The sequence below is a fragment of the Hypanus sabinus genome, chromosome 2, assembly GCF_030144855.1.
Source record: "Hypanus sabinus isolate sHypSab1 chromosome 2, sHypSab1.hap1, whole genome shotgun sequence".
In the NCBI taxonomy this organism is placed as follows: domain Eukaryota; kingdom Metazoa; phylum Chordata; class Chondrichthyes; order Myliobatiformes; family Dasyatidae; genus Hypanus; species Hypanus sabinus.
In genome coordinates this window covers 1,255,202-1,280,350 of record NC_082707.1, presented here as the reverse complement: position 1 = coordinate 1,280,350, position 25,149 = coordinate 1,255,202, and the positions used below count along the sequence as shown (strand labels likewise).

Below are 25,149 nucleotides of genomic sequence, written 5' to 3'. Positions count from 1 at the left end.
AATCGATATACACTACATCTACTGCTCTATCTTCATTAACGTGTGCAGTCACATCCTCAAAAAATTCAATCGGGCTATCTCTACTCCCTTTCTTGAATAAGGGAACAACATCTGCAAATTTCCAATCCTCTAGAAACTCTCCCGTCCCCATTGACGATGCAATCTCTTCCCTCAACTCCCACAGTAGCCTGGGGTACATCTTGTCCAGACCCAGAGACTTATCCAACTTGATGCCTTCCAAAAGCTCCATAGCATCTTCTTTCTTAATGTCTTTCTTAATGCTCAAGCTTATCAATCCACTGTAAAGCATCCTTACAATTGCCAAGATCCTTTTCCGTAGTGAATACTAAAGCAAAGTATTCATTAATTACCTCTGCTATCTCCTCCGGCAAGTTGTTGGAATTGATTGTTAAGGATGAGATTCCAGTGTACCTGGAGGCACATGACAAGATATGCAGCATGCTTTCCTGAAAGGAAAATCCTGCCTGACAAACCCACTGAAATTCTTTGAGGTAATTAAAGCAGGGTGGACAAAGGAGATGCAGTAGTCGTGGTGCACGTACTTGGATTTTCAAAAGGCCTTTGACAAAGTGCCGCACCAGAGGCTGCTTAGCAAGATAAGAGCCCATGGAATTACAGGGAAGTTACTAGTGTGGGTGGAGCATTCGCTGGTCAGCAGAAAACAGAGAGTGGGAATAAAAGGATCCTATTCTGGCTGGCTACGGGTTACCAGTGGAGTTCCACAGATGTCAGTGTTGGGACTGCTGCTTTTTACAATGTGCATCAATGATTTGGAGTACGGTAATAATGGATTTGTGGCTAAATTTGCTGATGATACAAAGATAGGTAGAGTAGCAGGTAGTGTTGAGAAAACAGAGAGCCTGCAGAGAGACTTAGATAGTTTAGGGGAATGGGCAAAGTGGCAATTGAAATACAATGTTGGAAAGCGTATGGTCATGCAATTTAGTGGAAGAAATAAATGGGCAGACTATTATTTATATGGGGAGGGAATTAAAAATGCAGAGATGCAAAAGGACCTGGGAATCCTTGTGCAAGATACCCTAAAGGTTAACCTCCAGGTTGAGTTGGTTGTGAAGAAGGCGAATGTAATGTTGGCAGTCATTTCTACAGGTATAGTAGGGATGTGATGTTGAAGCTCTATAAGGCATTGTGTGCAGTTTTGGGCTCCTTAATTTAGGAGGGATATATTGGCATTGGAGAGGGTTGAAAGAAGATTCACAAGAATGATTCCAGGAATGAAAGGGTTACCATATGAGGAACATCTGGCAACTCTTGGGCTGTATTCCCTGGAGTTCAGGAGAATCAAAGTATTGAATATAAGAGTTGGAATGTAATGGTGAGGTTGTGTAAGACATTGGTGAGACTGAATTTGGAGTATTGAATGGAGTTTTGGTCACCTAATTACAGGAAGGATATTAATAAGGTTGAAAGAGTGCAGAGAAGGTTTACAAGGATGTTGCCGGGACTTGAGAAACTGAGTTACAGAGAAAGGTTGAATAGGTTACGACTTTATTCCCTGGAGCATAGAAGAATGAGGGGTGATTTGATAGAGGTGTATAAAATTATGATGGGTATAGATAGAGTGAATGCAAGCAGGCTTTTTCCACTGAGGCCAGGGGTTGAAAAAAACAGAAGTCATGGGATAAGGGTGAAGGGGGAAAAGTTTAAAGGGAACATTAGGGGGGGCTTCTTCACGCAGAGAGTGGTGGGAGTGTGGAATGAGCTGCCAGATGAAGTGGTGAATGCGGGCTCGCTTCTGACATTTAAGAAAAACTTGGACAGGTAGATGGATGAGAGGGATTTGGAGGGATATGGCCCAGGTGCAGGTCAGTGGGACTAGGCATAAAAATGGTTCGGGACAGTCAAGAAGGGCCAAAAGGCCTGTTTCTGTGCTGTAATGTCCTATGGTTCTAATGAGGGGGATCTCATAGAAACATTCCAAATGTTAAAAGGCCTGAACAGATTAGATATGGCAAAGTTATTTCCCATGGTAGGGGATTCTAGGACAAGAGGGCACAAATTCAGGATTGAAGGACATCCTTTTAGAACTGAGATGCAGAGAAATTACTCAGAGGGTGGTAAATCTGTGGAATTTGTCACCACGAGCGGAAAGGAGGCCAAGTCATTGGGCGTATTTAAGGCAGAGATAGATTGGTTCTTGATTAGCCAGGGCATCAAAGGGTACGGGGTGAAAGCAGCAGAATGGGGATGACTGAAAGAATTGGCTCAGCCCATGATTGAATGGCAGAGCAGACTCTATGGGCCAAATGGACTACTTCTGCTTCTATATCTTATGGTCTTATGGTTCCATACACACTTTTCCACTGTCAAACTTAATTGGTCCTGTTCTCTCACATCTTAACCTCGTGCTCTTCACATACTAGTAGAATGCCTTGGGGTTTTCTTTAATCCTGTTTGCCAAGGCCTTCTCATGGCCACTTCTTGCTCTCCTAATTTCATTTATAAGCTCCTGCCTGCTAGCCTTATAATTTTCTAGATCTCTATCATTCCCTAGTTTTTTGAACCTTTTGAAAACTTTTCTTTTCTTCTTGACTAGATTTTCAACTGCCTTTGTACACCACAGTTTCTGTACCCTATCATCCTTTTCCTGTCTCATTGGAATGTACCTATATAGAATGCCACGCAAATATACCCTGAACATTTGCCACATTTGTGCTGTACATATCCCAGAGAGCATCTGTTCCCAATTTATGCTTCTAAATACCTGCCTGAGAGCTTCAGATTTCCCCTTACTCCAATTAAGCACTTTCCTAACCTGTCTGTTCCTATCCTTGTCCAATGCTATGGTAAAGGAGATAAAATTATGATCAGTATCTCCAAAATGCTCTCCCACTGAGCGACCTGACACCTGATCAGGTTCATTTCCCAATACCAGATCAAGTGTAGCCTCTCCTCTTGTAGGCTTATCTACATATTGTCTCAGGAAACCTTCCTGGACATATCTAACAAACTCCACCCCATCTAAACCCCTGGTCTTAGGGAAATGCCAATCAATATTTGGGAAATTAAAATCTCCCAACACAACAACCCTGTTATTATTACACCTTTCCAGAATCTGTCTCCCTATCTGCTCCTCAATGTCCCTGTTACTATTGGGTGGTCTATAAAAAACACCCAGTAGAGTTATTGACCCCTTCCTGTTTCTAACTTCCACCCACAGAGGCTCAGTAGACAATCCCTCCATGACTTCCTCCTTTTCTGCAGTCATGACACTATCTCTGATCAGCAGTGCCACGCCCACACCTCTTCTGCTTCCCTCCCTATCCTTTCTGAAACATCTAAACCCTGGCACTCTAAGTAACCATTCCTGACCCTGAGCCATCCAAGTCTCTGTAATGGCCATAACATTATAGCTCCAAATACTCATCTACACTCTAAGCTTATCTACTTTGTTCTTGATGCTTCTTGCGTTAAAATAGAAACATCTCAAATCATTGGTCTGACTGTAGCCCTTCTCTAGCACCTGCCTCTCTTCCCTCTTGCACTGTCTCCAAGCTTCCTTTATTTTAATTTTAATTTTTAATTGGGGAAGGGCAAATTATGAGGCTGTAAGTCTAGAACTTGCAGGTGTGAATTGGGATGATGTTTTTGCAGGGAAATGTACAATGGACATGTGGTCGATGTTTAAGAATCTCTTGCAGGATGTTAGGGATAAATTTGTCCCAGTGACGAAGATAAAGAATGGTAGGGTGAAGGAACCATGGGTGGCAAATGAGGTGGAAAATCCAGTCAGGTGGAAGAAGGCAGCACTCAAAGAACTTGGAAGAAGGCTGAAAAGCAGGACTTCCACAGTGGTTATCTCTGGTTTGCTTCCAGTTCCTCGTGCTGGAGAGGACAGGAACAGGGAGGTAATGGATCTGAATGTGTGGCTGAGGAAATGGTACAGGAAGCAAGGATTTACATTCTTGGATCACTGGGATCTGTTTTGGTGTAGGGATGAATTGTATAAAAGGGATGGGTTGCACCTTAATAGGCGGAGGACCAGCATTCTGGCAGACAGGTTTGCCACTGCAACACGGATGTGTTTAAACTAAGTAGTTGGGGCGGGGGGGAACTGGAAATATAACTGGAAATATAAGGATTGAGTTAAAGGGAAAGTGAAAATAAGAAAAGTTAAAAAGGACAACAGAATCAATGGAGTAGAAAGCTCAAGAAGAGATCATACAGTGTGGCCAAGTGAAATAGGAATTGATTTGAAAGGTGAGGGGAGTAACAAATTAAAAGTATTATATATGAATGCACGAAGTATAAGGAATAAAGTAGATAAGCTTGAGGCTCAGTTGGAAATTAGCAAGTACGATGTTATGGGAATAACAGAGACATGGCTTCAAGCGGACAGGGCTTGGGAAATGAATATTCAAAGATATACATCTTATCGAAAGGACAGACTGACTGGCAGAGGGGGTGGAGTGGCTCTGTTGGTGAGGAATGATATTGAGTCCCTTGCGAGGGGGGACATAGAATCTGGGGATGTAGAGTCAGTATGGATAGAACTGAGAAATTCTAAGGGTAGAAAGACCCTAATGGGAGTTATCTACAGGCCCCCAAACAGCAGTCTGGATGTAGGGTATAAGTTGAATGAAGAGTTAAAATTAGCATGTTGCAAAGGTAATGATACAGTTGTCATGGGGGATTTCAACATGCAGGTAGACTGGGAGAATTAGAATGGTACTGGACCCCAAGAAAGGGAGTTTGTGGAGTGCCTCTGAGATGGATTCTTGTACTGGAGCCTACCAGGGAGAAGGCAATTCTAGATTTAGTGTTGTGCAATGAACCGTATTTGATCAGGGACCTCAAGGTAAAGGAACCATTAGGAGATAGTGACCATAATATGATATGTTTTAACCTACAATTTGAGAAGGAGAAGGGAAAATCGGATGTGTCAGTATTACAGTTGAACAAAGGGAACTATGGAGCTATGAGGGAGGAGCTGGCTAAAGTTTAATGGAAAAATACCCTAGCAGGGAAGACAGTGGAACAAAAATGGCAGGTATTTCTGGGAATAATGCAGAAGGTGCAGGATCGGTTCATTCCAAAGAGGAAGAAAGATCTTAAGGGGAGTAAGGGGCAGCCGTGGCTAACGAGGGAAGTAAAGGGCAGTATAAAAATAAAAGAGAAGAAGTATAACATAGCAAAGATGAGTGGGAAACCGGAGGACTGGGAAGCTTTTAAAGAGCAACAGAAGATAACAAAAAAGGCAATACGCCAGGAAAAAATGAGGTACGAAGGTAAACTAGCTAAGAATATAAAGAAGGATAGTAAAAGCTTCTTTAGGTATGTGAATAGCAAAAAAATAGTTAAGACCAAAATTGGGCCATTGAAGACAGAAACAGGAGAATTTATTATGGGGAACAAGGAAATGGCAGACGAGTTGCACAGGTACTTTGGATCTGTCTTCACTAGGGAAGACACAAACAATCTCCCAGATGTAATAGTGGCCAAAAGAACTAGGGTAAAGGATGAACTGAAGGAAATTTATATTAGGCAAGAAACGGTGTTGGATAGACTGTTGAGTCTGGAGGCTGATAAGTCCCCGGGACCTGATGATCTGCATCCCAGGGTACTTAAAGAGGTGGCTCTAGAAATCGTGGATGCATTGGTAATCATTTTCCAATGTTCTATAGATTCAGGAACAGTTCCTGCTGACTGGAGGGTGGCTAATGTTGTCCCACTTTTCAAGAAAGGAGGGAGAGAGAAAACAGGGAACTATAGACCGGTTAGCCTGACGTTAGTGGTGGGAAAGATGCTGGAGTCAATTATAAAAGAGGAAATTACGACACATTTGGATAGCAGTAGAAGGATCAGTCCGAGTCAACATGGATTTGTGAAGGGAAAGTCATGCTTAACTAATCTTCTGGAGTTTTTTGAGGATGTAACTATGAAAATGGACAAGGGACAGCCAGTGGATGTGGTGTACCTGGACTTCCAGAAAGCTTTTGATAAAGTCCCACATAGGAGATTAGTGGGCAAAATTAGGGCACATGGTATTGGGGGCAGAGTACTGACATGGATTGAAAATTGGCTGGCTGACAGGAAACAAAGAGTAGTGATTAACGGGTCCTTTTCGGAACGGCAGGCTGTGACCAGTGGGGTGCCGCAAGGTTCGGTGCTGGGACTGCAGCTGTTTACAATATACATTGTATATAGAAGTAACATTAGCAAATTTGCTGATGACACAAAGCTGGGTGGCAGTGTGAAATGTCAGGAGGATGTTATGAGAATGCAGGGTGACTTGGACAGGTTGGGTGAGTGGGCAAATGTATGGCAGATGCAGTTTAATGTGGATAAATGTGAGGTTATCCACTTTGGTGGCAAGAACAGGAAGGCAGATTACTATCTAAATGGAGTCAAGTTAGGAAAAGGGGAAGTACAACGAGATCTAGGTGTTCTTGTACATCAGTCAATGAAAGCAAGCATGCAGGTACAGCAGGCAGTGAAGAAAGCTAATGGCATGCTGGCTTTTATAACAAGAGGAATTGAGTATAGGAGAAGAGGTCCTTCTGCAGCTGTACAGGGCACTGGTGAGACCCCACCTGGAGTATTGTGTGCAGTTTTGGTCTCCAAATTTGAGGAAGGACATTCTTGCTATTGAGGGAGTGCAGCGTAGGTTCACAAGGTTAATTCCTGGAATGGCAGGACTGTCATATGTTGAAAGATTAGAGTGACTGGGCTTGTATACACTGGAATTTAGAAGGATGAGAGGGGATCTGATTGAAACATCTAAGATTATTAAGGGATTGGACACACTGGAGGCAGGAAGCATGTTCCCGTTGATGGGTGAGTCCAGAACTAGAGGCCAAAGTTTAAGAATAAGAGGTAGGCCATTTAGAACAGAGATGTAGAAAAACTTTTTCACCCAGAGTGTGGTGGATATGTGGAATGCTCTGCCCCAGAAGGCAGTGGAGGCCAAGTCAAGAGAGAGTTAGATAGAGCTCTTATAGATAGCGGGGTCAAGGGATATGGGGAGAGGGCAGGGATGGGGTACTGATTGTGTATGATCAGCCATGATCACAGTGAATGGTGGTGCTGGCTAGAAGGGCTGAATGGCCTATTCCTGCACTTACTGTCTATTGTCTATTGTTTATATCCCTGGGACCATATCCCCTGGGGCCCTAGTCTATTGTCTATTGTTTAGGAAGCAAGGATCAGATGAGTCTATTGAGGAAGATAGGGTAGCAAAAAAGAAGCTTAAGAAGGGGCTGAGAAGAGCAAGAAGGGGGCATGAGAAGGCCTTGGCGAGCAGGGTAAAGGAAAACCCCAAGGCATTCTTCAATTATGTAAAGAACAAAAGGATGACAGGAGTGAAGGTAGGACCGATTAGAGATATAAGTGGGAAGATGTGCCTGGAGGCTGTGGAAGTGGGCAAGGTCCTCAAAGAATACTCCTCTTCGGTATTCACCAATGAGAGGGTACTTAATGACGGTGAGGACAATATGAGTGAGGTTGATGTTCTGCAGCATGTTGATATTAAGGGAGAGGAGGTGTTGGAATTGTTAAAATACATTAGAACAGATAAGTCCCTGGGGCCTGATGGAATATTCCCCAGGCTGCTCCACGAGGCAAGGAAAGAAATTGCTGAGCCTCTGGCTAGGATCTTTATATCCTCGTTGTCCATGGGAATGGTAATGGAGGATTGGAGGGAGGTGAATTTTGACCTCTTGTTCAAAAAATGTAGTAGGGATAGTCCGGGTAATTATACACCAGTGAGCCTTACGTCTGTGGTGGGAAAGCTGTTGGAAAAGATTCTTAGAGGTAGGATCTATGGGCATTTATAGAATCATGGTCTGATCAGGGATAGTCAGCTTGGCTTTGTGAAGGGCAGATCGTGCCTAACAAGCCTGATAGAGTTTTTTGAGGAGGTGACCAGGCATATAGATGAAGGCAGTGCAGTGGAAGTAATCTACAAGGATTTGACAAGATTCCACACAGTAGGCTTATTCAGAAAGTCAGAAGGCATGGGATCCAGGGAAGTTTGGCCAGGTGGATTCAGAATTGGCTTGCCTGCATAAGGCAAAGGGTCATGGTGGAGGGAGTACTTTCAGATTGGAGGGTTGTGACTAGTGGTGTCCCACAAGGATCTGTTCTGGGACCTCTACTTTTTGTGATTTTTATTAACGACTTGGATGTGGGGGTAAAAGGGTGGGTTGGCAAGTTTGCAGATGACACAAAGGTTGGTGGTGTTGTAGATAGTGTAGAGGATTGTCAAAGATTGCAGACAGACATTGATAGGATGCAGAAGTGGGCTGAAAAGTGGCAGATGGAGTTAAACCCGGAGAAGTGTGAGGTGGTACACTTTGGAAGGACAAACTCCAAGGCAGAGTACAAAGTAAATGGCAGGATACTTGGTAGTGTGGAGGAGCAGAGGGATCTGGGGGTACATGTCCACAGATCCCTGAAGGTTGCCTCACAGGTAGATAGGGTAGTTAAGAAAGCTTATGGGGTGTTAGCTTTCCTAAGTCAAGGGATAGAGTATAAGAATCGCGATGTAATGACGCAGCTCTATAAAACTCTAGTTCTGGTCACCTCAGTATAGGAAGGATGTGGAAGCATTGGAAAGGGTACAGAGGAGATTTACCAGGATGCTGCCTGGTTTAGAGAGTATGCATTATGATCAGAGATTAAGGGAACTAGGGCTTTACTCTTTGGAGAGAAGGAGAATGAGAGGAGACATGATAGAGGTGTACAAGATATTAAGAGGAACAGACAGAGTGGACAGCCAGCGCCTCTTCCCCAGGGTACCACTGCTCATTATAAGAGGACATTGCTTTAAGGTAAGGGGAGGGAAGTTCAAGGGGGATATTAGACAATAGACAATAGACAATAGGTGCAGAAGTAGACCATTCAGCCCTTTGAGCCTGCACCGCCATTCTGAGATCATGGCTGATCATCTTCTATCAATACCCGGTTCCTGCCTTGTCCCCATATCCCTTGATTCCCCTATCCATAAGATACCTATCTAGCTCCTTCTTGAAAGCATCCAGAGAATTGGCCTCCACTGTCTTCTGAGACAGTGCATTCCAGACCCCCACAACTCTGGGAGAAGAAGTTTTTCCTTAACTCCGTCCTAAATGACCTACCCCTTATTCTCAAACCATGCCCTCTCAAACCCAGTCTGGTACTGGACTCTCCCAGCATCTGGAACATTTTTCCTGGCTCTATCTTGTCCAATCCCTTAATAATCTTAAATGTTGCAATCAGATCCCCTCTCAATCTCCTTAATTCCAGCGTGTACAAGCCCAGTCTCTCTAACCTCTCTGTGTAAGACAGTCCGGACATCCCAGGAATTAACCTTGTGAATCTACGCTGCACTTCCTCTACAGCCAGGATATCCTTCCTTAACCCTGGAGACCAAAACTGTACACAATACTCCAGGTGTGGTTTCACCAGGGCCCTGTACAAATGCAAAAGGATTTCCTTGCTCTTGTACTCAATTCCCTTTGTAAAAAGGCCAACATTCCATTAGCCTTCTTCACTGCCTGCTGCACTTGCTCATTCACCTTCAGTGACTGATGAACAAGGGCTCCTAGATCTCTTTGTATTTCTCCCTTACCTAACTCTACACCATTCAGATAATAATCTGCCTTCCTGTTCTTACTCCCAAAGTGGATAACCTCACACTTATTCACATTAAACGTCATCTGCCAAGTACCTGCCCACTCACTCAGCCTATCCAAGTCACCCTGAATTCTCCTAACATCCTCATCACATGTCACACTGCCACCCAGCTTAGTATCATCAGCAAACTTGCTGATGTTATTCTCAATGCCTTCGTCTAAATCGTTGATGTAAATCGTAAACAGCTGTGGTCCCAATACCGAGCCCTGTGGCACCCCACTAGTCACCACCTACCATTCCGAGAAACTGTTACCCTTTGCTTTCTATCTGCCAACCAGTTTTCTATCCATGTCAATATCTTCCCCCCAATGCCATGAGCTCTGATTTTACCCACCAACCTCCCATGTGGGACCTTATCAAATGCCTTCTGAAAGTCGAGGTCCACTACATCCACTGGATCTCCCTTGTCTAACTTCCTGGTTACATCCTCGAAAAACTCCAATAGATTAGTCAAGCATGATTTGCTCTTGGTAAATCCATGCTGGCTCGGCCCAATCCTATCACTGCTATCTAGATATGCCACTATTTCATCTTTAATAATGGACTCTAGCATCTTCCCCACTACTGATGTTAGGCTGACAGGATGATAGTTCAGTGGGATAACATTAGCCATTCTCCAATCCTCAGGAACTGATCCTGAATCTAAGGAACAATGGAAAATGATTACCAATGCATCCACAATTTCCAGGGTCACCTCCTTTAGTACCCTAGGATGTAGACCATCTGGACCTGGGGATTTGTCAGCCTTCAGTCTCATCAGTCTACTCATCACCGTTTCCTTCCTAATGTCAATCTGTTTCATTTCCTCTGTTACCCTATGTCCTTGGCCCATCCACCCATCCATACATCTGGGAGATTGCTTGTGACTTCCCTAGTGAAGACAGATCTGAAGTATTTATTAAATTTTTCTGCCATTTCTCTGTTTCCCATAACAATTTCACCCAATTCATTCTTCAAGGACCCAACATTGTTCTTAACTATCTTCTTTCTCTTCACATACCTGAAAAAGCTTTTGCTATCCTCCTTTATATTCCTGGCTAGCTTGCGTTTGTACCTCATTTTTTCTCCCCGTATTGCCTTTTTAGTTAAGTTCTGATGTTTCTTAAAAATTTCCCAATCATCTGTTCTCCCACTCACCTTAGCTCTGTCATACTTCCTTTTTTTTAATGCTATGCAATCTCTGACTTCCTTTGTCAACCACTGTGGCCCTTTTCCCCCCTTTGAATCCTTCCTTCTCTGGGGGATGAACTGATTTTGTACCTTGTGCATTATTCCCAAGAATACCTGCCATTGCTGTTCCATTGTCTTTTCTGCTAGGATATCCATCCAGTTAACTTTGGCCAGCTCCTCCCTCATGGCTCCATAGTCTCCTTTGTTCAACTACAACACTGACACCTCCGATCTCAAATTGCAGATAAAAACTTATCATATTATGGCCACTACCTCCTAATGGCTCCTTTACTTCAAGATCGCTTATCAAATCCTGTTCATTACACAACACTAAATCCAGAATAGCCTTGTCCCTGGTCGGCTCTCGTACAAGCTGCTCCAAGAATGCATCCCGTAGGCACTCTACAATCTCCCTATCCTGGGGTCCAGCACCAACCTGATTCTCCCAGTTCACCTGCATGTTGAAATCCCCCATAACTACTGCGACATTACCTTTGCCACATGCCAATGTTAACTCCCTATTCAACTTGCACCCAATATCCATGCTACTGTTTGGTGGCCTGCAGGCAACACCCATTAGGGTCTTTTTGCCCTTACTGTTCCTCAGTTCTATCCACACAGACTCTACTTCTCCTGATCCTATGTCCCCCTTTGCAAAGGACTGAATCTCATTCCTCACCAACAGGGCCACCCCACCCCCTCTGCCCACATTTCTGTCCCTACTAGAGGAAGGTTTTTCACTCAGAGAGTGGTTGGTGCGTGGAATGCACTGCCTGAGTCATTGGTGGAGGCAGATACACTAGTGAAGTTTAAGAGACTACTAGACAGGTATATGGAGGAATTTAAGGTGGGGGTTATATGGGAAGCAGGGTTTGAGGGTCAGCACAACATTGTGGGCCAAAGGGCCTGTAATGTGCTGTACTATTCTATGTTCTATGTTGTATTTGTGAGCCAACCGCCCCTTCCTCTGTCTCTTCGGTTCGGTTCTCACCCCCCAGCAATTCTAGTTTAATCTCTCCCCAATAGCCATAGCAAACCTCCCTGCCAGGATATTGGACCCCTGCAGATTTAAGTGCAACCCATACTTTTTGTACAGGTCACATCTGTCCCAAAATAGGTCCCAATGATCCAGAAATCTGAATCCTGCCCTCAGCCACACACTTTTCTCCACCTCACTCTATTCCTATATTCACTATTGTGAGGCACAGGCAGTAATCCTGAGATTGCTACCTTTGAGGGCCTGCTTCTCAACTTCCTTCCTAACTCCCTGTAGTCTGTTTTCAGAAACCACCTCCCTCCTACCTACGTCGTTGGTATCAATATGTACCACAACCTCTGGCTGTTCACCTTCCCACTTCAGGATATCATGGATGTGATCAGAAACATCCCAGACCCTGGCACCTGGGAGGCAAACTACTATCAATGTTTCTTTCATGCATCCACAGAATTGGCTCCCTGATCCCTTAACTCTAGAGTCCCCTATTACTACTGCCTACTTCCTTTCCCTACCCTCTGAGCCACAGAAAATACTTTTTATGTAAATACTTTTTCTTCACATCTTTTGGACAGCTTTTGCTCTTTTTTCCCCCGGCACTTAATAAAATACCTTGCTCTTAAAATATCTTGCTGTTGCAGATTACCATCTGTTTTTTTTTCCAACTGGTGACCCTCATCGGGCACACTTGATAGCTAGGTGTAACAGGCTGTAATGCAAGATCACTACACTTGAGTTCCTGCATTTTAATTTCTTACTTAACTGTCCATAGTCATCCTGCAGATCTTCATGCCTTGTTCTACCCATGTCATTTGTAACAGTGTGTACAATGACCTCTGGTTTTTTTTACCTCGAGAATTTTCTACAGCCGCTCAGAGACATTCTTGACCTTGGCACCAGGAGGCAATGCACTATTCTGGCATCTCTCTGCAGTCACAGAATCTCCTATCTCTCACCCTCACTATAAAATATTTGACATTTCTACTCTGGGAAAGAGACTGTGCCTCTCATAATTTTATAAACTTCTGTCAAACTGACCCGAAACTTCTGGCATTCCAAAGAAAACAATCTTAAGTTTTTCCTTATGGCTCTCTCATCCAGGCAGCAACCCAGTGAACCTTTTTGACACCTTCTCCAAGCCTCCATGTTAACTGTAATGGGGTAACCAGAACTGGCACTGTACTCCAAGTGAGTCTTATTATTGTTTTGTATTGGCAGCTTGTTGTCTTTAGCACACTGGTTGTTTGTCTCTCCTTTTAGGTTTGTCTTTCATTAATTCAGAATCGTAATATCTCTCTTTGGCATGTTTGATGCAGCCATCACCATGAAGACCACCACAAAGTAGTTATTCAAAGCCTCAGCCATTTCCTCATTATCCAATATCAATTCCCCCTTCTTGTTCTCCAAGGGACCTACATTCACTTAAGCCACCCGTTTCCACTTTATAGAATTATAACAACTTTTACTATCAGTTTTTATATTTTGTGCTAGTTTATTTCTTTGTTGCTTTTTAAAGTTTTCCCAATCTTCCAGTTTCCCACTATTCTTGGCGAATTTGTATGCACAAGCTTTTAGTTTGATGCCTTCTTTTATTTCCTTAGTCCAAGACTGGCTCTCCCCACTCTTACGGTCCTTGCTTTTAACTGGAATATACTTTTGTTGAGCATGTGAAAAATCTCATTAAAAATCTTCCACTGTTCCTCAACTGTTCCACCATATCGCCTGCATTCCCAGTCTACACTAGGCAAACCCTTCCTCATCCCATTGTAGTCTCCATTGTTGAGGCATTGTTGAGGCACTGGTTTTAGATCAAATTATTGCATCCTCCATATGCATGAGAAATTCAATCATACTGTGATCACTCTTTTCAAGAGGATCTTTAACTACAAGATCACTAATTTTACCTGTCTTATTGCACATTCTATGTGTTTCTTGGACTTACTGTGTATACCCGGAATAAAATAAATGCCAAAGTTGTATATGGTGACATTTATGTAAAATCAGGAAAAGTTTCACTGCTAACGTAATGTTTTTTCCATAGCAGCAGCGTTTGGGTTATGGCTAGAGATAATGGGGGCTTTGGAATGTGCACCATCCAATGAAGGGAGTGTTATTTCTTGTTGTGTGCCTGAAAACAAGGTAATCTGGGTCTTTTGTTCAGCAAGAGATGAAGAGACACCAGAAAGGAGAGGTTGTAGACAACAGGACAGAGTGGACTTGGAGCAGGTCTGGAAGCCAATGATGCCTGGGGACATTGATGGAGGGTCAATGGAAGGGAATCTGTGAGCTCCAACTTGAGCACATTAGACTGTTATATTAAAATAGGCCCTTTCCTTTTTGTTTTTCTTTACTAATCCCTTAGTCAAATTAAGCATTATAAAGCTAAATTGTTTAATTGCACATTAATATTGTGGCTGTTATTTCGTGGTACTGATTAGTAACAGGGGAACAAATCACACAGCATCCACACAAACAAGGGGTTTTGCACCTCAGATTTCACATGTTTGGCAGGGCCACAGACTGTCTTCCCTGGACTAATGCTGCCAGCTGAACCTGAGGGTTACATATATGTTGATAATGAATTTACTTTGAACTTTGAAGTGTACTTCCTTCCTGTGTGTAGAAATGGGAAGAGGGCATGTCCTGGGTTACATATAACAGTTAGTCAATGACTTCCCGACTCCTGGACCAACTGTTCCACTTTCCATTTTCCCACTTCCACACAGTTCATTTCACCACACCCACTCACTGAAATTCTGATCAGCAAGTTTCCTTTACTCCATATCCCTATAGGACTTGACAGTATATCATTGTGTGAGGGATTGGCCCTGGGCCCATGCTTGATCTCTAGGCTAGATATAGACTCAAATAAAGGAACTCAGAGTGATTGCTCTTCCTTTGAATCCCAAGTCCTCTACTTTCAAACCTTCACAATATAATTCCCAGTACCTTGGTTGCACTGATCTTTTGGATCCTCTTTGTCTGTAGGTACTGGAATATGGCAGAAACTCCATGCAGGCAAATTTCATCCAAAGGCTTCTCCAATGGGTTTCTCTCCAGGTATAGAATTTCCAGATTTTGCAAATGATCTAAGTTTGCTGGGAGATGAGATATGCGATTACAGTTCAGTAGAAGCTTCTGTAATCCTGTGGGAACACAACAAGTTTAAGCACTATAAAACATTCATGTTAGCTGCACTGAATTTTCAAGGTCTCCATTACTCTCTATTGGGTCCTATCATTTGTTAAGCTGTTCCGCTCTCTCTACTGTGACTCAAAAATAGGTTTAATATTATGGATGTATGGCATGAAATTTGCACCAGCAGCAGATCAGAAGACACAGGAGCAGAAGTAGGCCATTCAGCCCATTGAGTCTGTTCTGCCATTCTATCATGGGTGATTGATCCTGGATCCCAATCAACCCCATACACCTGCCTTCTCACCATATCCATTAATGCCCTGACCTATCAGGAAATTATCAGCTTCCGCTTTAAATATACCCACAGACATGGCCCCCACTGTAGTCTGTGGCAGCATTCCACAGATTAATTACACTTTGGCTACAAAAATTCCTTCTTACCTCTACTCTAAAAGGTCACCCCTCAATTCTGAGGCTGTGCCCTCTAGTTCTGGATACCCCCCACCATCTTCTCCACATCCACCTGATCTAGTCGTTTCAACACTTGATAGCTTTCAATGAGATTGCTCCACATTTTTCTAAATTCCAATGAGTACAGTCACAAAGCTGCCTAACAGTCCTCTATGTTAACCACTTAATTCCCAGAATCATCCTCGTGAACCTCCTCTGAATTCTCTCCAATGACAACACATCCTTTCTGAGATATGGGGTTCAAAACTATTGACAATACTCCAAGTACAGCCTGACTCATGTCATATAAAGCCTCAGTATTATCTCCTAGCTTTTATATTTTATCCCCCTTGAAAGAAATGCCAATATTGCACTGCCTTCTTTACCATAGACTCAAACTACAAATTAACCTTCTGAGTCTTGCATGATGTCCCTCTTCACCTCTGATGTTTGAATTTTCTCCCCTTTTAGATAATAGTCAGTACTATTGCTCCTTTTACCAAAATGCATTATCATACATTTTCCAACACTGTATTTCTTTTTTGCCACTTTTTTGCCCATTCTCCCAATTGTCTAAGTCCTGCTGTGATTTCATTGTTTCCTCAGCACTACCTACCTCTCCACCTATCTTCATATCATCAGCAAACTTTGTCACAAAGCCATCAATTCCATTATCTAAATCACTGACAAACAATGTGAAAGGGAGTGGTCCCAATACTGACCCCTTAGGAACAGCACCAGAAAAGGCCCCTTTTATTCCCACTCACCCCATTTTGCCTGTCAGCTATTCCTCTATCCATGCCAGTATCTTTCCTGTAACACCATAGGATTTTATTTTGTTACGCAGCCTCATGTGGCATCTTATCAAAGGCATTAGACATTGTTACGAATGAGGAGCAACTCTGATGGGCAGAAGGGTGCAAAGTCGCCTCCCCCCCCTTTTTGAGAATTGCAAAATCGCTATTATTTCGGGTCTGATACCAAGGAAATGAGAGATAAACAGCTCATGTCAGTTAATGAGAGAGAGACAACGCAGAGATACACAAAAGTGGAATGTCTCCTCCTAACAAAAGTGGAACGGAACCACTGATTACTGCTATTGTCTCCTGGAGAAGGAATTGTGTATTGAGTACTGTTCTATTCATTGAAACCCCTCAGGGGGCAACCAGAGTGGTCTGGATGATGGGTTGCATCATCCCAACCTGATTGACACCTGAGACCCCGTGAGTGGGGATAAAAGTAGGGTCTGGGGAAATACCCCTCAGACGCACCAGGAGAGATGCTAAGAGACTGGTGGGGGCTTGTGTGTGTGTCCACCCTTGCCTGGGTGACGAGTCCACCACGGAATTGTCTAGCTAAAGGATGGAGGGGTCATACGTGAATGGCCACAACAACAATGCATCGACGGATCAAGATCGTAAAAGGAAAGTTGGCAAGTCAATAGCTGTTACTCTCTCTCTCTCTCCAACAATTGCAACACAGCAACCAACAACTACAGCAGCCTGCATGAACTGAACTGAACTTTATATTTCCATCAGACAATTCATTATCCCCTAGACAATTATAGAACTTATTTCTTATTGATTATTATTATACCCACACTTTTAGGTTTAGTATTGATGACGTATATTATCTGTATATTTGCATTGATATTATTTTTGTGTATTTTTACTAATAAATACTGTTAAAAATAGTATCACCAGACTCCAACGGATACTCCTATCTTTGCTGGTAAGATACCCAGTTACGGGGTTCGTAACAACATTAAGACAATAAGATATAGGAGCAGATGTAGACAATTTGGCCCATTGAATCTGCTCTACTATTCAGTCATGGGCTGATTCAATTCTTCTAGTCATCCCCACTCCGCTGCCTTCACCCCATACTCTTTGATGCCCTGGCTAATCAAGAACCTATCTATCTCTGCCTTAAGTACACCTAATGACCTGGCCTTCACAGCCACAAGTGGCAACAAATTTCACAGATTTACCACCCTCTGACTAAAGTAATTGCTTTGCATCTCAGTTCTAAATGGACGTCCTTCAATCCTGAAGTCATGCCCTCTTGTACCAGAATCCCCTACCATGGGAAATAACTTTGCCATATCTAATCTGTTCGGGCCTTCTAAAAATCCAAGTAAATGACATCTACTGCCTCTCCTTTGTCCACCTGGCTTGTTACTCCCTTGAAGAACTCTTAACAGATTTTTCAGGCAAGATTTCCCTTTAGAGAAACCATGCTGGCCTTGACTTATTTTATCATTTGTCTCCAAGTACCTTGCAACCTCATCCTTAATAATGGACTCCGACATTTTCCCAACCACTTAGGTTAGGCTAACTGGCCTATAATTTCCTTTCTTTTGCCTTCCTGCCTCCAGGACCATGCCAGAATCAAGTCATTCTTGAAAGATCATAATCAATGCATCTGTTATCTCTTCAGCAACTTCTCTCAGGTCTCTGGTATGTAGTCCATCTGGTCCAGGTGACTTATCCACCTTAAGACCTTTTTCCTTTACAATAGCATGGCACTCCTGCTCCCTGACACTCCTGCCCTCTAGCACACTACTAGTGTCTTTCACAATGAAGTCTGATGCAAAGTACTTGTTAACTTGTTAAGTTCACCAGCATCATTTTCCAGTGGTCTAATATCAACTCTCATCACTCTTTTACTCTTGATATAACTGAAAAAAACTTTTAGTATCTCGCTTTATATTATTGACAAGATTGTCTTCATATTTTAACTTTTCTTATGGCTTTTTTAGTTGCCTTTTGTTGGATTTTAAAAACTTCCCAATCATTCAAATTCCTACACTTTTGCTACCTCATTTGCCCTTTCTTTGGCTTTTATGCAGTCCTTAACTTAACTTGTCAGCCAAAAGATGCCTACCCCTTCCATTTGAAAACAACTTCTGCTGGGGGATTTAACTTTTGCCTAATCATAGGACAATATACAATGACCAATTCACCTACCAACCAGTTCATCTTTGGATTATGGGAGGAAAGCAGAGCACCCGGTAGAAATTGGTGGGAGAACGTACAAACTCGTTACAGGCAGCGGCAGGAATTGAACCTGGGTCACTGGTACTGCAAAGTATTGTGCTAACCAAAACGCCACCCCGTAAATTGTAATTTATAGTTATTGCAATGTACTGAAAGAACATCGAAGAATGTACATTTCATCGAAAGGACTGGCAGGAAGGCATTTCTGTTGGTGTGGCTCTGTTTGGGTTTGGGTATTTGATCCTCTACAATATTCTGCCTGGAAACTTAAACTGGAGGTGGCAGTGTTTTTCTTACGAGGTCAAGTTGTGAGCTCGACATCAACCTGACACGGATGGACAGCACACTCGGAAGCAGTCTGTCACTGGTTCCAACTTGGGAACCTCCGTTCTCGAGCCCGGCACTGATCTCACTGCGCCACCAGCCGACCCAGCTGTTGGTAAGAGATGGAATTCTATCTTTAGAAAGAGGTGGCATAGGATTAGAGAATTTTGAATCTTTGTGGTTGGAGTTAAGAAAGTGCAAGAAAAAAAACTTTATGGGAATCATATATAGGCCTCCAAATAGTAGCCAAGATGTGGGGTTGAGATTGCAAAGGAAGCTGGAAAAGGCATATAATAAAGGTGATGTCACAATTGTAATGGGGGACTTCAATGTCCCTCAGAAGAAGTTGTTCTCAAATGGCAGGGGTAGGCAACTGTGGCTGACGAGGGAAATTAAGAATGGCATAAGAGCCAAGGAAAGGGCATATAGCAAAAGAGAGTGGGAACTTGGTTATTTGGAATGTTTTTAAGATCCAGCAAAAGGCAACTAGTAAAGCTACAAGATGAGATGAATTAGGACAAATTAGCCAATGATAGGAAGCAGGATACTGAAAGTTTTTTTCGATTATATAAAGAATAAAAGGGAAGTGAGAGTTGATATTGAACCACTGGAAAATGATACAGGTGAGGTAGTAATGGTGAACAAAGAAATGACAGATGAACCTAATGGGTACTTTACATCTGTTTTTACTGTGAAAGACATTAGCAGTGTGCCAGAGATCTGTGAGTGTCAGGGAGCAGGAGTGAGTGCTATTGACATTACAAAGGAAAAAGTGCTAGGCAAACTGAAAGGTCTTAAGGTGGACAAGTCACCTGGACCAGATGGTCAACATTCCAGAGTTCTGAAAGATGTTGCTGAAGAGATAGCAGATGTATTAGCAGTGGTCTTTCAAGAATCACTCTATTCTGGCATGGTTCCGGAAAATTGAAACATCACTGTACTCTTTAAGAAAGGAAAGTATAGGCTAGTTAGCCTAACCTCAGTGGTTGAGAAAACTGAGTCCATTATCAAGGATGAGGTTTCAAGGTACACAGAGACTAATGATAAAGTAAGTCAAAGTCAGCATGGTTTCTGTGAAGGGAAATCTTGCTTGACAAATCAGTTAAGGGCTTTTTGATGAAGTAACAAGCAGGGTGGACAAAGGAGGACAGTCGTTGTCATTTACTTGGATTTTCAGAAGGCTTTTTATATGGTGCCACACATGAGGCTGCTTCACAAGATAAAATCCTATGGATTTACAGAAAAGGTACTGGCATGGATAGAGGAATGGCTGACAGGTAGGAGCACTGTGAGGGATTAAGGGGGCATTTTCTGGTTGACTGCCAGTGACTAGTGGTGTTCCTCAGGGGTCAGTATTGGGACCGTTATTTTTCCACATTGTTTGTCAACGACTTGGACAATGGAATTGATGACTTTGTGGCAAAGTTTGTGGATGATATGAAGATAGGTGGAGGGGTAGGTAATGCTGAGGAAGCAATGCAATTGCAGCAGGACTTAGACAAATTGGAAGAATGGACAAAAAAGTGACAGATGGAACACAGTGTTGAGACTGCATGATAATACATTTTAGTAAAGGGAACGATAGTGCGGACTATTATCTAAATGGAGAGTAAATTCAAACATTAAACGTGCAAAGGGACTTAGGAGTCCTCATGCAAGACTCCCAGAAGGTTAATTCCTAGGTTGAGTCTGTGGCAAAGATGATTGGCATTTACTTCTTTCTTTTTACAATATTTTTATTCAGAAGAAAAAACAAGATTTACAGAGTGCAACACATCTCAATATAACTTGTGTACATTCATATATTGTAATAAAAATTGATCAAAATGTTATAGCATAACACATAAAGGTATACCACACTGTAATAAAAAACTTAAAGATAAGTCATACATCATAAAAGAAATTTTTTATATATAAAAAAAGTCAACCCCCTACCAACTACCAAAGAAAAAAGCTGATGGATGATAATGGATAATTAGAAAAAAACATATTCGCTTAAGAGAAGATAAAAATATATATAAAAATCTGTGCACTGTTAAACTTTATAAATTGGAAAAGTAATTTAGGAAAGGTCCCCAGATATCATAAAACGATTGTTTCGAATTTAGACTGAGCAGCGGATCTTTTCTAAATTTAAATAAGGCATGATATCACGTAGCCATTGAAGATGCGTAGGAGGGGTAGACTCCTTCCACTTAAGCAAGATTGCTCTCCTTGCTAAAAGAGAGGTAAAAACTCAAACCTGAAGGTTAGGAGTATTTAAAGTTATATCTTCATTTGCAATAATACCAAACAAGGCAGTAAGAAAATTTGGGTCAAATTGGACCCTAAAAAGTTGTGAGAAGGTATGGAATACTTCCCGCCAAAACTTCTCAATTTTAGGGCAAAACCAAAACATATGAATGAATTTACTTCAAGGGGAAGAGAATATAAAAGCAAGGAGATAATGCTGAGGCTTTATAAGACATGAGTCAGGCCACACTTGGAGTATTATCAATAGTTTTAGGCCCCATATCGCAGAAAGGATGTGTTGTCATTGTTGATGTGTTGTGAGAGTTCGGAGGAGGTTCACAAGGATGATTCTGGGAATGATGGGGTTAACATATGAGGAACATTTGGCAGCTTTGGGCCTGTACTCACTGGAGATTAGAAGAATGCGGTGGGAGGGGGATCTCATTTAAACCCACTGAATGATGAAAGGACAAGATAGTGTGGATGTGGAGAGGAAGTTTCCTGTGTTGGGGGTGTCCCGAGCTAGAGAGCACAGCCTCAAAATTGAGGGGCAACTCTTCAGAATAGGGTTCAATGGGAATTTTTTCAACCAGAGAGCAGTGAATCTGTAGAATGCTCCGTAACAGACTGCTGTGGAAGCCAATGCCACAGGTATGCAATTAAAGTGAAAATTGATAGATTCCTGATTTGTTGAGGCATCAAAGGTTATGGCAAGAAGGCATGTGTATGGGGTTGACTGGGATCTGGGATCAGTTATGATGGAATGGTGGAGAAGACTGGATGGGCTGAATGGCTTAATTTTGCTTTTATGTCTTATGGTCAGAGGAGTGATACTTCAAGAATGTGGCATTCATCATTAAGGACCACCATCACCCAGGTCATGCACTCTTCTTATTGCTACCATTGGGTAGGGGGTAGAGTAGCCTGATGGCACACACATAACAATTCAGGAACAGCTTCTTCCCCTCTAACACCTGTTTTCAGAATGGACATTGAACTTATGAACACTACCTCACTACTTTTTATTTCTATTTTATGCACTACTTATTTGACTATTTAATACAGACTCACTGTAATTCATGTTTTTTTCTATTGTTATGTATTGCATTGTACTGCTGCTACAAGACAACAAATTTCACAACATATACCAGTGATACTAAACCTGATTCTGATTTTACATTATGTATTAAATTGAACATAGTAACTCAGCTGGAAAGGGTTGGGGTCAGGTTAAGAAATTGGAAGTTACCAGAGGCAGTTATGTTGAAGTTATATAGAACAGTCTTAATACTTCAGAACAGAATATAAATCAGGAAATAATTGTGTTTATAACAATTAATGATTACAGACATCATGTAATGTGGACAAATTACACTGGCTATGATTTAACCATATAAGAATATAACAATTACAGCACGGAAACAGGCCATCTCAGCCCTTCTAGTCCATGCCGAACGCTTACTCTCACCTAGTCCCACCGACCTGCACTCAGCCCATAATCCTCCATTCCTTTCCTGTGCAATTTTTTTTTAAATGATAAAATCGAACCTGCCTCTACCACTTCTACTGGAAGCTCGTTCCACACACCTACCACTCTCTGAGTAAAGAAGTTCCCCATCGCATTACCCCTAAATTTTTGCCCCCTAACTCTCAACTCATGTCCTCTCATGTGAATCTCCCTTACTCTCAATGGAAAAAGCCTATCCATGTCAACTCTATCTATCCCCTTCATAACTTTAAATACCAATATCAAGTCCCCCTCAACCTTCTACACTCCAAAGAATAAAGACCTAACTTGTTCAACCTTTCTCTGTAACTTAGGTGCCGAAACCCAGGTAACATTCTAGTAAATCTCCCTTGTACTCTCTCTAATTTGTTGACATCTTTCCTATAACTCGGTGACCAGAACTGTACACAACACTCCAAATTTGGCCTCACCAATGCCTTGTACAATTTTAACATTTCATCTCAACTCCTATACGCAATGCTCTGATTTATAAAGGCCAGCATACCAAAAGCTTTCTTCACCACCCTATCCACATGAGATTCCACTCTCAGGGTACTATGCACCATTATTCCTAGATCACTCTGTTCTACTGCATTCCTCAATGCCCTACCATTTACCATGTATGTCCTATTTGGATTTATTCCTACCAAAATGTAGCACCTCACACTTATCAGCATTAAACTCCATCTGCCATCTTTCAGCCCACTCTTCTAACTGGTCTAAATCTCTCTGCAAGCTTTGAAAACCTACTTCATTATCCACAATGCCACCTATGTTAGTATCATCTGCATACTTACTAATCCAATTTACCACCCCATCATCCAGATCATTAATGTATATGACAAACAACATTGGACCCAGTGCAGATCCCTGAGGCACACCACTAGTCACCGGCCTCCAACCTGACAAACAGTTATCCACCACTACTCTCTGGCATCTCCCATCCAGCCATTGTTGAATCCATTTTACTACTTCAATATTAATACCTAAAGATTGAACCTTCCTAACTAACCTTCCATGTGGAACCTTGTCAAAGGCCTTACTGAAATCCATATAGACAACATCCACTGCTTTACCCTCATCAATTTTCCTAGGAACCTCTTCAAAAAATTCAATAAGATTTGTCAAACATGACCTTCCACCCACAAATCCATGTTGACTGTTCCTAATTAGACCCTGTCTATCCAGATAATTATATATACCATCTCTAAGAATAGTTTCCATTAATTTACCCACCACTGACATCAAACTTATGGGCTGATAATTGCTAGGTTAACTCTTAGAACCCTTTACACCAATACGCCAATCCTCCAGCACCATCCCGGTCTCTAATGACATTTGAAAGATTTCTGACAGAGCCCCTGCTATTTCTACACTAACTTCCCTCTATGTCCGAGAGAATAGCCTGTCAGGACCTGGAGACTTATCCACTTTTCATTCTTCAAAAGCGCTAGTACTTCCTCTTCTTTAATCATCATAGTATCCATAACTACCCTACTTGTTTCCCTTACCTTACACAATTCAATATCCTTCTCCTTAGTGAATATCAAAGAAAATAAATTGTTCAAAACCTCCCCCATCTCTTTTGGCTCCACACATAGCTGTTCACTCTGATTCTCTAAGGGACCAATTTTATCCCTCACTATCCTTTTGCTATTAATATAACTGTAGAAACCCTTTGGATTTATTTTCACCTTACTTGCCAAAGAAACCTCATATCTTCTTTTAACTCTTCTAATTTCTTTCTTAAGATTCTTTTACATTCTTTATATTCCTTGAGCACTTCATTTACTCCATGCTGCCTATATTTATTGTAGATCTCCCTTTTCTTCCGAACCAAGTTTCCAATAAACCTTGAAAACCAAGGCACTCTCAAATTTATAACCATATATATAACCATATATAACAATTACAGCACAGAAACAGGCCATCTCGGCCCTTTTAGTCCATGCCAATGCTTATACTCACCTAGCCCCACTGGCCCACACTCAGCCCATAACCCTCCATTCCTTTCCTGTCCATATACCTATCCAATTTTACTTTAAATGACAATATCGAACCTGCCTGTACCACTTTTACTGGAAGCTCATTCCACACAGCTACCACCCTAAGTAAAGAAATTCCTTCTCGTGTTACCCTTAAACTTTTGCCCCCTAACTCTCAAATGATGTCTTATTATTTGAATCTCCCCTTCTCTCAATGGAAAAAGCCTATCCATGTCAACTCGATCTAGTCCCCTCATTATTTTAAATATCTCTATCGAGTCACCCCTCAACCTTCTATGCTCCAAAGAATAAAGTCCTAACTTGTTCAGCCTTTCCCTGTAACTTAGGTGCTGAAACCCAGGTAACATTCTAGTAAATCTCCACTGTAGTCTCTCTATTTTGTTGATACCTTTCCTATAATTCGGTGACCAGAACTGTACACAATAATAATAATCCCATCAAAAAATAATAAATTCACCTACTCCCATGGAAATTATCTATTTCATTATATTTGCCAAGATAGAATAATATACCTGTGTATCACAGATGATGATTTTGAACGATCAAGAGCATTTACCTTTCTAACTTTTAAGCTTTCCTTTCAACCTAACAGGAACATAAACATTCTGTACTGTCAAAATTTCACCTTTAAATGACCTTCATTTCTCTATTACATCCTTCCCATAAAACAAA

The 25,149-nt window shown here is 42.0% G+C and overlaps 1 protein-coding gene across 5 annotated transcripts in view; it reads right to left on the bottom strand.

Moving 5' to 3' along the window:
• Positions 1-25,149, bottom strand: part of LOC132406000 (leucine-rich repeat and IQ domain-containing protein 4-like) — a 155,712-nt gene that overhangs the window by 20,934 nt on the left and 109,629 nt on the right. For all 5 annotated transcript variants that reach the window (XM_059991131.1, XM_059991145.1, XM_059991114.1 and 2 more), the window contains exon 5: positions 14,771-14,967. In XM_059991131.1, coding sequence (XP_059847114.1) covers positions 14,771-14,967 — 197 coding nt within the window. The remainder of the gene's footprint in view (positions 1-14,770; positions 14,968-25,149) is intronic.